Below are 11,631 nucleotides of genomic sequence, written 5' to 3'. Positions count from 1 at the left end.
CACAAATGGAAAGGTCCCTTGGGTCTCCTGTGCAATATGGGGTGTCAGGACTGCTCCCCTCCCTAACCTCAAGCCCTCTTGCTGGGGCCCCAGACATCTCCCCCTCCTCAGGGCCCCACCCTGCCTCACTGCTTAGTCCCCTCAAAGCCAGGTGCTACTAGCTCCCAGGCCATAGCCTGTCTGTCTCATCTCTCTCTCTCAGGCCCTGCACCAGGCCCAGCCACGGTATCCACGTCACTCCACAGCTGGGGGGACATCAGAGGGTGACCTCCCTATCACACACCAGGAGCCCTGTCCACTCCCCGGAAGGCAGCCCCACTGCCCAGCGCCCTGATGACCCTGTCTGAGTTTGGTCTCCTGCCCGCCCATCACGCATCATCAGTCTTCCCTTCCCTTCTGAAGCAAACCCTGAGAGCCGAGGAAGAGGCGAGAGCTAGCCAGCTTGCCAGGGTTCACAGCCTGGCTCTGCCGCTCACTCGCCAGCTTTGTGGTACTGAGCAATCTCGGAGCCTCTTTGAACCCCCGTTTCTCTCTCTGTAAAATGAGGACAAGGACAGCCCTTATCTCGCCGGGTTTGTGTGCGTGAGAAAACACACATGCTCAGTGAGGTCTTGGCACTTCGCAGGTCTGCCAGTGCCAGCTGTCGCCAGTAGTGACAAGCACCAGCTGTGCCCATCAGAAGCAGTGTGACCTCTCACAGCCTCAGTTTCCTTATCTGTCACTTGGGTCTAATGCCACCTGCCTCACGGGTGTATTGGAAAGATGAGACCTGGCAAAGGCTAGCACATAGTAGGTCTGGAATACACGGTCCTCCTCCACCACGGGCAGCAGCCGGGCTTCTTTGTTTTTGTATCCCTTACGGCAGTTCTCTGAGGACAGTCCGAGGGCCCAAGGGGCCCAGGGATGCTTTCGGGGGTTGTGTGAGGTCAAAACTATTTCCTTAGTAATACTAAGCTCTTGTCCTTTTCACTCCGAGGGGCACGTGTGTGGTATCACAACTAAGGGAACCAGAAGCCTTCTGAGAGGAACCCGGCTGCCTTCGGAGAAGCCAGGCGTGAGAGAGCTTTGGAAAACGAAAAGCAGTGTGACTCCTTACCCCAAGCTTTTTTGTTTTAGATAATATCGTTTTTCATAAAATTTCTATTTATGTTAACATGTAGTGAGTTGAATATTGCCATGGAAGGGAATTGGAAAACATTTTTTAAATGTTCCCAGTTTTCATTTAGAGCATGGTAAGTATGGAAAGGGAGAACCCATACGGACAAGAGCTCTTTGTGTAAAGGAGTCCTGAGACCAAACAGTGAGTGAGAGAAGCTGCCCTGGTGCTCACTGTGCTGGCCCCACAGGGGTCTCAGCACCGTGTGCTCGAATCAGCCCCGAGCCACCTCCCAGCTGCGCTGTCAGCTCGATGGGGAGCTGGAGCTGCCACGGGAGCATTTGCGATCTCCCAGGGCACCCTGCACTGCGCTAGGCATGCCTCGCTAGGTACCACTCCAAACTTGCTGAATTGCAAAGAATTCACCCAGGACCACCGGGATGGAACTTGCCTACGAACTGAGCCGAGTCAGAGCCGCGGGATGGAGACGCATTCCTGTTTCCCCATTTGAGCCCCTGGGTCCAGCTATGCTTGCTTCTTGGTCACAGGGGCCCATACATTCCTTTTTTATTTCCTTAAGCCAATTTGAGTTGAGTTTCTCTTCCAGCAGAAAGAGTCCAGATGCAAAACTCACAGTCATCAGAACCAAGACCTGGAGGTGGGAAGCCGCTGGGAGGACCAGGTGAGTGGTCCGGCGGAGGCAGCCCGGGAGCCACAGCCAGAGGGTGGGGGAGGCCTTGATTTGCCCACCAGACACCTGGCAGACCCCTTTCCAAACAACACAGCTAGACAACAGCCCAGGTTTTCTTTCACTTTATCATTTATAAAGCCATACAATGGATCGCAAAGAAACAAAGCCGCCGACAGGAGCGGGCAGCCTCAGTGTACAACACATTCATGTCCAGGGTAAGTAGCATAATCAGGGTTTATACAAGGCGGCCGAGGCTATAGGCACGATGATACAAAATAGAAAGTATATTTCCATCTATATAAATACACAGTCAGGGCATGGGAGGAGGGCGGGTTATTCTGGTTTTCCTGCAGAGGGAAGGCCTGGGAGGCAGGGGAGGATGGGGTGGGGTGGTAACGGACTCCTTACATTTGTTTTGAATGACATGTCAGAGGGAGGGGAGAAACAGGGAGACGCATGCAGACACAGATGTGCTCCGCACGCGCGCGCGCACACACACACACACAAACCCAACACGGACACAGGAGAGTCTCAGCTGCTTAACACTGATTAGAAAACCAACTTGGGACATCCCTCTACAACTGCCTCACTGCTGGGAAGAGCCAGGCGTGAGAAATAAGCACAAGTCCTCCCACATTTGGGACATCTGAGGACCGCAGAGCCCACCCCATTACCAACACTGAGATTCCACCCATCGAGGCCCTACAGGCCTGGCCTCCCGATTCCTTCCGCGCCCGATGATATTGAACTTGAGATCCTCCTATTGCCCACCTCCTCCAACCCAACCCTGCCGATCCCTAGAGAGATGAGCAAAATAAGCACACACATACACCCGCACTTGCACACACGCGCACACACGTCCTGTGTTACCACTGCCAGGGGACTCTGGTCTCGAGATTCCGGGGCCTGGCCCTGGGTGAAGAGTGGCTCCAGGGCGTGGCCTCTGATCTCTCCAAGAACCCCAAGTGTGGGGAGACGCAGGGGCAGAGGCTGCCCTTGGACTCGGGCATTGGCCCCCTTTGATCTCCCCAGGTCCTGAAGCTGGGAACAAAGGGAGGAGACCCCGGGGCAGGGTGGCGGTGCACGTCAGGGCATAGGTGTTGTCCCATCTGTGAGGAGTCTGCCCATCTCTGCTCATGCCCATCCGAGGAAGGAGGAGAACGCCCCACTCATCTCCCTCCTGGAGCCCCTTCATGGAAGGGTCACGCTCATCCAGCCAGCTGCCTCCTCTTATGGTGGCACAGCCACCAAGCCCATCACCTTGTCCTGCCAGCTTCTGACACGCCCAGGGACTCCCCAAAGCCCAGAGCAGGAGGGGTCCTGGCTGTCCACGAGCTTGGAGCGGCTGCAGGAAAGGCTGCCATGAGGACCAGGTCAAGGCCTTTCCCAAACCCAGGACAAGACATGTCTGTCCCTCAAACACTAGCTAGACAAGGGAGCCAGAACACATGACCTCAGGGAAGGGGATGCCAGTCACCTTGGAGGCTGATCAAACAGCTCACTTCCTCCCTATTTCCCTTCTGGGGTCTGCTCGCCATTGTTCCCATGCCCGGTCCTCCCCTCTCCTTCCACCTGGGAAGAGCCACGTGGCGGCACTGGGCCTGCCTCCCTGCCTTGGAGGCCTGGTTGGACGACAGCCAGAAGCAGGCGGGGCCTGGGGCCAGGCTGAGCCCGCCTGGGGCTGTGTGGCTGAGTCACTCGATGACCATGCCTCTCCTGGACCCGCCCCACCCCACTCCCCAGCCTACTTTCAAGACCAGACAGCACTCTCCTGGCTGACAAACGGGTTCAACACTAAACAACAGCAAATATGTTGAGGGAGGGGGAGAGAAAAGGATAAACATTTACACGATAATAATAATTATTAAAAGTGCTTTCTTTTAAAGGACATCTTTGGCAAGAATATACTGCAGTGCTGCGGTGTGTGGTGTGTGTGTGTGTGTGTGTGTGTGTGTGTGTGTGTGTGTGTGTGTGCACTTGTGCGCATGGGTGCACGGGCCCAGCCTGTGAGATGGGAGGACTACAGTGTCTTCCCAGCCAGTGTCTGACCCAAAGGGGGAACCTCTGTGGAGACTGAGGTGCCTTCCCCATTTCTCAGGAAAAGCCGAACTCTAGGAAACCAGCTCCCTCCAGAGTGACCCAGAGAGGGAGCGAATCAGCTCCCCAGCGCCCCTAGGTCCTGCTTGCGGGTCACCCTCAGCTCAGGTCTGGGAGGTGGGCTGGCCATGCCTGGGAGGTGGGCTGCGGTGGGCGGTGGGCAAGCATGTGAGAAGGCTGACCCTGGGCCCGGGTCTGCCCGATGGTCTAACCCTCCACTGGCCTCAGTGTGGAGAGGACGTCCAGACCAGGAAGAGAGTCCCGGGCTGTCCAGTGGGAGGTTAGATACTGACAAAGGAAGGGATGGAATTTCTCCTATGGAAGAGAGACGGGGAGGTGGGGAAGGGGGAGAGGGGATCCCAGGATCTGGCTTGAATGCCTCAGAAGGAAGAGCACTTTGGAAGAACCTTAGTCACCAAGCACAAGGTTTCAGTCTTTGGGAAGCGGGGGACTGCTCCCCGTCTTCGTTAGACACTCTCCTTTCTAACTCCCTGAAACAGTATGTCCACACAGATACAGCTTCTTGGAGGAGAGAAAATACAAAAGACACACACACTCCCCATGCCCACCACACTCACCCATGTCCCCCGCTGGCTCACACACCCGCTCCAACCCTGGTGAGGGGGCTTCTCTTGGGACCTGATGGCCAAGGCCTAGGCCTGCCAGAAAATAGGGGGCCAAAGGAGATGGAACACGTGCACCCCTCCCTGCTAAGCCCCAGACAAAGTCTAGGGAAGGCCAAGGCCAGGGCAAGGAGACCCCTGATTGCTCCAAGGATAAAGGCCCCTACATTTCAGGCTTCCCTTATATATAGAAAGAGGGATGGGAATTGGTTTTTGCCCAGGGAGGCAATAAAGCAATATGGGAAAACAATAAATACTTCTTGTCAATTTACCTATTCTTTTTTTAACCTTTTCTTATATTTTATTAGCTTACAGATTCTGTCAGTATGTCTCACATATATATTATATATATTTATATATCAGTACAATGCCTCTCTCTAGGGGACCCCCAGAGGCTTAAGAAGCCCCTCAACAATGGAGTCCTGGTGACTTTTCTATTCGAGCTGAGAGTACTTGGGTGGAGGTCGGGGGGTTCCCAATAGCCCAGGTGGACTCCAGGCCCTTTGGCCTAAAGGCACGCCTTCTGCCCTCTGCTCAGGGGCAGCTTGTCTCTGCTGGGGAAACCAAGGCAGAAGTGGGAACAGCAAGGCTTTGGTATGGTACATAGGCCATGTGGTATACAGGCAGCAGCCCAGAGCTCCGCTGAGTCACCTGGACAGCCCAGCAGAAGTCAGGCCCCAAACCCCGGCAGAGGGGAGGACAGGACCCCAGGTGTCCCCTGGGCCTTGCTGAGCAAGGCTCTTGGAAGCAGGTTCCCCAGGATGAGCCCAACAGGGGGACCCTGCAGGACAGAACAGAGCTGGGCAGATCAGGAAGGCTCGATCCCCAGCACCCAAAAAGACATCATGCAGATAAGCCTGTCTAAGATAAGGCTGGTGTGGTCTTGGCAGCCAAGAATGGGCTGAGGGCTGAGAGCTGAGGGGAGTGGTCTGCCCACCTTGCCACACAACTTGGGGAAGATGCCTGGAGGTCAAAGCCACTGTGGCTGATGGGTCTCTTCCCCAAGGTTATGGAAATGCACGTCTCCATCTCTTCCAACCAATGGTCCCGCCTCCTGGCCGAGGCAGGGCAGTAGTCCCACTCCTGCTGGGGTCTTTGCCAAGGAGAAGGGGCTGGCAGCACGTGGGGCCAGTAGAGCGCAGGTGCAGGGACCAAGCCAGAGCCTGTCACCCATATTCCTGGGTGCTCCTGGGGAAGAAGGCTGGCGTCCCCTCCCTGATGCTGGGTCACTCCAACTCTGACCTCTGGACAGTATGTACATGTGTGCAAATATGGAACATGGACAAGTACACCTGTTTATAATTCTAGCTGAGAGTCGAATATAAATCTGAGTGTGAGGATGTGGGAGCAGATATATACACAACCCCACATACATTCCCACGCAAACTATACATCAGAGGCAGAGCAGAGAGACCTTAGGTACCTCGGGTCTGAGATACTTTCAAAGCAAAAGTTCTGCCACGTGATGTCCCATGCTGTCTCCTTTTGGTTTGACAAGGTACCCTAGAGGGGGCCAGAAAATGATTCTCTTGACTTGATTTCTTGCAAAGCAGTTGGGCTATGGAGACACTTTTCCATTCCCCCAAAAATATGGGTCCCCAAGGAGGCCAGCTCTGCCTTCTGTGAGGAGCTGTGTCCTCTGGGAGGGTGAGAGGGAGTTAGGTGGACCTGCTTCGTTTTGGAGACTTTGGGGGTTGCGCAGTAGCCATCTACCCAAGGGAATCCGAGTTATCCTCCTCCATCCTTTTCTTTCTTTCTCTCCCTCTCTCCCCTGCCCCTCCGCAATTCACTTCCCTCTCCCCATGTCACACTTTCTTCTCTCCTTCTCCAAAATTGGCCCAAAGTCCTCCTTCTGGATTCAGAGGTGGTCAGGATTCACGGGTCCCTTCCTCCCATGTCCCATCCCCACTGCCCTGGCCCGGGGCATCGGGTAAGTTCATCTCTTCTGGCCTGCACTCAGCATGACCTTGGAGACGAAGTTGACAATGGCGGAGGCAGGCTGGTTGGGATCAAGCTCAGCGAAGAGGTGGCAGGCGTTGTCCGTGGTGCTGCCCTGCTTCCGGGCCACAAAGCCAAAGAGCCTGCAGGGGCAGAAGAGGGGTGACAGGTGAGTGGGGAGGGCAGGAGGGGCCAGGCCTTGGAGAGGTGCCCAAGTGAGCAAGCTTATCTTCAGGATGACCTCTCCCCCCATCTGTCCACATCTCCTAAGCACAGGGATTGGGGTGGGGGAGACCAAAAGAGAATCCTCTCTCTCTTCCACTGACAAGACAGTCAAGTGACAAGAAATGACAGTGGCACTGGTTCCAGGGGAGGCGCAGAAATTCCCCTTTTGCAGTGGGGTGGAGGAGGAGTAGGGAGGAGGAGCTGCAGGCAAGTAACAAGACTGGACAGAGAGGTGGATACGAAACCAAAAATAAAATGGGGACATTCCTAGCTGAGCTTCTCTCAGTCCATCTCAGCCCCACCCCCACCCAACTGTTCTTACACACCACACAAACGCAAATGAATAAAATGCCGCTTGCCCGTCAAAGGGCGGGACCTCCTCAGACACCTGGAGAAGGTCGGGGAAACAAAAGGACAAGGGTCAGGACCTTCCCCGCACCACACACGCATTTCCCTTGGGCTGCGGAGAATGGGAGGAGGGGGAGGGAGACCCCACACCTGTTCCCCCAACCCCCACTCCCTGCACCAAGACTGGAGTGAGCTGGCATTCTCTCTGCAAATCAGAGTTAAAAATACGAGAGCAGAGAACAGAATGTGAGCTCAGGTCCCCTCCTAGCCAGCGCGTTGCTAATTAGAGTGAGATGGGGCAATCGGGACAGCTGGGGATTCCGATGGAAACCCCTCTCCCTGGGACTGGACCACAACAGCCAAAATTAGAAAAGTTGGGTCCGGTTTGCAGCCGTGCACACGCATGTGTGTACACACCCTGGGCTTCCTACAGCTGTCTCAGGGCCTGGGAATCACTGAGCCAGAGATCTGGGGCAATGGTCTAAGTCAGGGGTCCTCAAACTTTTTAAACAGGGGGCCACTTCACTGTCCCTCAGACCGTTGGAGGGCCGGACTATAGTTTAAAAAAAACTATGAACAAATTCCTATGCACACTGCACATACCTTATTTTGAGGTAAAAAAAAAAAAAACGGCAAAAACACCCGCATGTGGCCCGCGGGCCATAGTTTGAGGACGCCTGGTAGTGGAAAAGCCTGGGGCCATGACCAGCCCCTGAATCCCCTTTCCAGGCTTGCTGGGCTCCTTGGTGCAGTGGAGGACACTCAGGGCACCAGGGGGGAGAGGCTCTGAGCTGTGGGCTTGAAGGCACACCAACCCTGGCGGCCAGGTTCTGCCATGGTGGAGAGTCTGCCAACCTCATAGCCTAAACAACACCTGCCTCCCTACATTGATGTTTACGTTAGCTCCAAGGCTCCCAGGGCCAGCTCAACAATAGCCAAATCCTTTCTCTGCTTAGGGAAGTGGATCCAGGCAAGAAACCTCAACCCCAGGGGCATGGAGGAGCACTTACAAGGACCTGAGAGCTAGACCCTCTTTACTTTGGGGCCTCAGGCATCCGTGTGCCTCACCCTAGTCCCATCCCCAGCCGGCTCCCTGGGCCGGTGCCCCGCCCAGCAAGGCCAGGTCAGCAGGAAGCTCAGCGCAAAACCAGTTCCTGAACGAAGAGAATGAGTTACAGGCCTGGGACCAGCCCACTCTTGTCCCTGACCCCTCTCCCCACACAAAGCCCAGTGGTCAGTGAGCAGGAGCTTCCTCAAATCCGAATCTCTGGCCTCCTGGTTGGTGGCAGGGACACAGAGAACTGAATGAGCCCTGTGAGCCCAGGAGAAGGCTGAGGCAGACACCTGGGTCCTCCTTCCCCTGGGCTGCTAACTCTTCCTGTGACCTGGGGTACACTGAGGTCTCCCTTCATCCCACGCAGCCCCACTGCTGATCATGCTAACTGCAGGTCAGTTCCATTGCTTTTTGGCCGAGGTGGCCTCACTGCGACTCCTCCTCACTCTCCTCCTCCCTGCCTCATCCGTCCTCTCATTTCTTCATTAGACAAATATTCATCAGCCCTTCCCATGCGACAGACATAACCCTGCCCTCAGGAAGCTTGCACTCTGGTGGCCATGCCTCCCTGTCCCCTCGAAATGCTCTCTGTCCCACCCCCACACCCATTACTACCTATTCAAATTGTGCCTGTCTTTTAAGACCCATTTTTTAAAATGTAAATTCTTCCCCCAAACCACCCTGACTCTCCCCGCCTAGAATCTGTCCCATGCACTCTCCTCTGTGACATCCACAGACACGATAAGCTGCACCCTGGTGGCATGTTGCGTACAGCAATGGTTTTAATGTTTTAACAGTAAAACTTTTCTTTTTCTAAAACAATCTTATATGAAGTCCAAATATAGAAAGGTGACAGCAGTGAGTGTTTATGGCTATAAATGTATCAATTCAACAGCACACCTTTCACCATTATAAACTCAACCAGTAGAAACGTGAGCCCGTATTTGCATGAGCCCAGCAGAGTAAAGTGTGGAATTACAGACCGTAATGGTAATCTGTGTCAGCTTCAGTAGCCAGGTTATTCCCACACTTTGCCTGGGTTTTGTGATATAGAGAAAACCCTGACTCATACTGATACATACCTGCAAATTGTAACAAGGTTTTTCCTCCCCTCTTAAGAGCTCAGTTACAAACTGAGGATCGTAGGGTTCCGTGGAACACAGTTTGAAAACCACTACAGCATGTTAATGTTTATACATGTATCCTATCCACTGTGCCAATGGCGGACCTCTTGGGGTTAGAGTCAGCCTTCTGGTCAGGGCTAAGTTCCTCTGAGACACTTAGGAAATGCTGAATGGATGGAGGCATCATCCAAAAAGTCCCAGGGTCATCCCAGAATTCAGACCTTCTGGGCTCCCATGTTCTGATGAAGTCTAGTCCAGCCATACAGAAGTCCACCCAAAGAGTAGACTGGAAATCAAGGAGGCCAGGATTGGGGCAGAAAAGATCATTTCAACAACCCCGCCCCACTGTCATCACCTCGTTAAACTCTCGGCTTCCTGTCCAATTCCTCAGATCCCTACTGGCCTAGTCCTGGGAGAGGGAAGGTGACAAGATTGGAGGCAGAAGGCAAAAGACCTGGCTGCCTGGTCCAAAGCTGAGTGACCCTAGCTGCCTCCAACTAGTCCTGGAGTCTCAACCTGCTCCTGCTCTCCCCACCCCCAAAGAGGCCAGCCAGCTGGGATGAGGGAGAAGTCACACTTACTTAGCAGGGGCACCTCCCTCCGTCTTCATCCACCTGTGGAGAGAAAGAGGGTACAGCGTAATTCACTACACCTTCTCCCCGGAGCTCAACCCCGTGCATGCCCAGACCTTCTGGGGGAAGGCAGAGGAGCCCCGCTATGGGTTGGGGGGCATTCAGATAAAGAGAACTGTGACTTGTCTCCCAAGGTCCCTCCCCAATGTGGAGAGAAGCAGATTCAAGGTCAGGGACAAGACAGAAGGGACGAAAGTGGGCATTTGAGTCCCTGGAAGGGTCTCTAAATTTGTTTTGGAAAAAACTCAGAAAGATGCCCAGCACAGTTACTTTCACTCTCACAGACACAGGCAGATCTTCGAGCTGAACCAAAAATGCACACACGCACACATACGTTCACCTGCACACACATGCACACACACGTGTGCACACACAGAGACTTCAGTGTTCTAGAGCTGGCTGGGAGGGAAGGTGTCTACATAAGACTCACTTTCTCTCCTGTGGATCCAGGTCACAGAAGGTGACGGTGTTGAGAGGGTAGTGTCGTCTGAAGAAGAGCCTGTGGCACAGACATCAGATAAACAAAGAGTGAGAGTTGAAGTGACAGATCAGGCCACCTTCCCATCATCTGTGGCTGCTGTAGGTCAACACAGCCTTTCCCTTTTGACCAAGATAACCTGGGCTGCTCACACTGGGGACATAAGCAATGCACGGAGACAGATAGATGTGTCAGAGAAACATCTCTCAAATGCTACAGGTTAGGAAAAGGAGAAAGAACCTGGCATTGGGGGATGAGAAATGAGGGTACCTTGGAGGAGGAAGGATGGGGGTGGGGGAACATGTTAGAGAGAGCCTGAGAGGAAGGGCTCTGTTCTAGAAAGCAGGTTCTTTTGTCAGTTGCATTTGCAGCTGTATACCCAATGCAGGCATATTTGTAGAAAGATGAAAAAATGGGTAGATGGATAGGAAGATAGATGGAGGCATAAATGAGTGAAGGAATAAATGGAGGAGTATAGATGGGGGATGAATGGATGCAGAGATGGATGGATCAACTGGTGAGTGGGTGAGCAAAAGGATGGATGGATGGATGGATGGATGGATGGATGGATGGATGGATGGATGGATGGATAATGGATGGGTGGATGGATAAATGGATGGATGGACAGGTGGCCGGATAGACAAGAGGATGGATGGGAGATAGATGGGTACAAGGAATGAGTCAATTGGTAAGTGGGTGGGTAAATGGAAGGACAGATGGGTCACAGGAGGAGGGCCTAACACAGAAGTGGGCTGAAGATCCTTACTTTCTCTGGTTGTCAGTCAGTGTGATTCCTTGGGCAGACACTTTGAAGTGAACGATGGTGGCAGCTGGCGTGGGATCAGCAGCCAGTGTCTCGGAAATGGCTTTGGAGATGGCCTGGGGCCCAGTGAGCGACTCCATGTCCACAGAGTTGACGAAGAGCACGTTGCAGGCTGGAAGAAACCCACCCAAGGAGACGTCATGGGGGCTGGAGTGGGTGGGGATGACCCCCAGGTCCTCTCTTCAGGCCAATCTCAAACCAAGGCACCTGAGCCCAGAAATGTGGTGTGCCCACCCAGAGACATTTGGGTCTGGGAGTGATGTCCAGCCTGCACCAGCAGGAGGGGACAGGATAGAAAGGAGGAAAGGCCTGGGCAGGGTCTGGCCACTCACCTGCCCCTTGCTTTAGCAGGTCGGTGGTTGAGTTGGCAGGGCCCGAGCTATCTTTCGAGTCATCTGTGGGATCTGAGACAAAGATTTCATTCAGCCAGTAATTAAAACTCTAGACCTGGAAAGGATCCCCAGTCTGGATGGGCCTACGGCGAGCTCTGCAAATGCTTTGT

At 54.0% G+C, this 11,631-nt stretch overlaps 1 protein-coding gene across 2 annotated transcripts in view; it reads right to left on the bottom strand.

The window, feature by feature from the left end:
* Nucleotides 1-1,893: 1,893 nt before the first annotated feature.
* Nucleotides 1,894-11,631, bottom strand: part of TNS1 (tensin 1) — a 219,091-nt gene continuing 209,353 nt past the window's right edge. For both annotated transcript variants that reach the window (XM_028151044.2, XM_054723191.1), the window contains 5 exons: nucleotides 11,462-11,533; nucleotides 11,073-11,241; nucleotides 10,259-10,327; nucleotides 9,778-9,810; nucleotides 1,894-6,588 (listed from right to left, as the gene is read on the bottom strand). In XM_028151044.2, the coding sequence (XP_028006845.2) occupies nucleotides 6,444-6,588; nucleotides 9,778-9,810; nucleotides 10,259-10,327; nucleotides 11,073-11,241; nucleotides 11,462-11,533 (488 nt within the window). In that variant the 3' untranslated portion in view covers nucleotides 1,894-6,443. The remainder of the gene's footprint in view (nucleotides 6,589-9,777; nucleotides 9,811-10,258; nucleotides 10,328-11,072; nucleotides 11,242-11,461; nucleotides 11,534-11,631) is intronic.

This window comes from Eptesicus fuscus, chromosome 11, assembly GCF_027574615.1.
Source record: "Eptesicus fuscus isolate TK198812 chromosome 11, DD_ASM_mEF_20220401, whole genome shotgun sequence".
NCBI classification, from domain to species: Eukaryota; Metazoa; Chordata; class Mammalia; order Chiroptera; family Vespertilionidae; genus Eptesicus; species Eptesicus fuscus.
The sequence above is the reverse complement of the archived record's forward strand: the minus strand, read 5'-3'. Positions and strand labels throughout refer to the sequence as shown.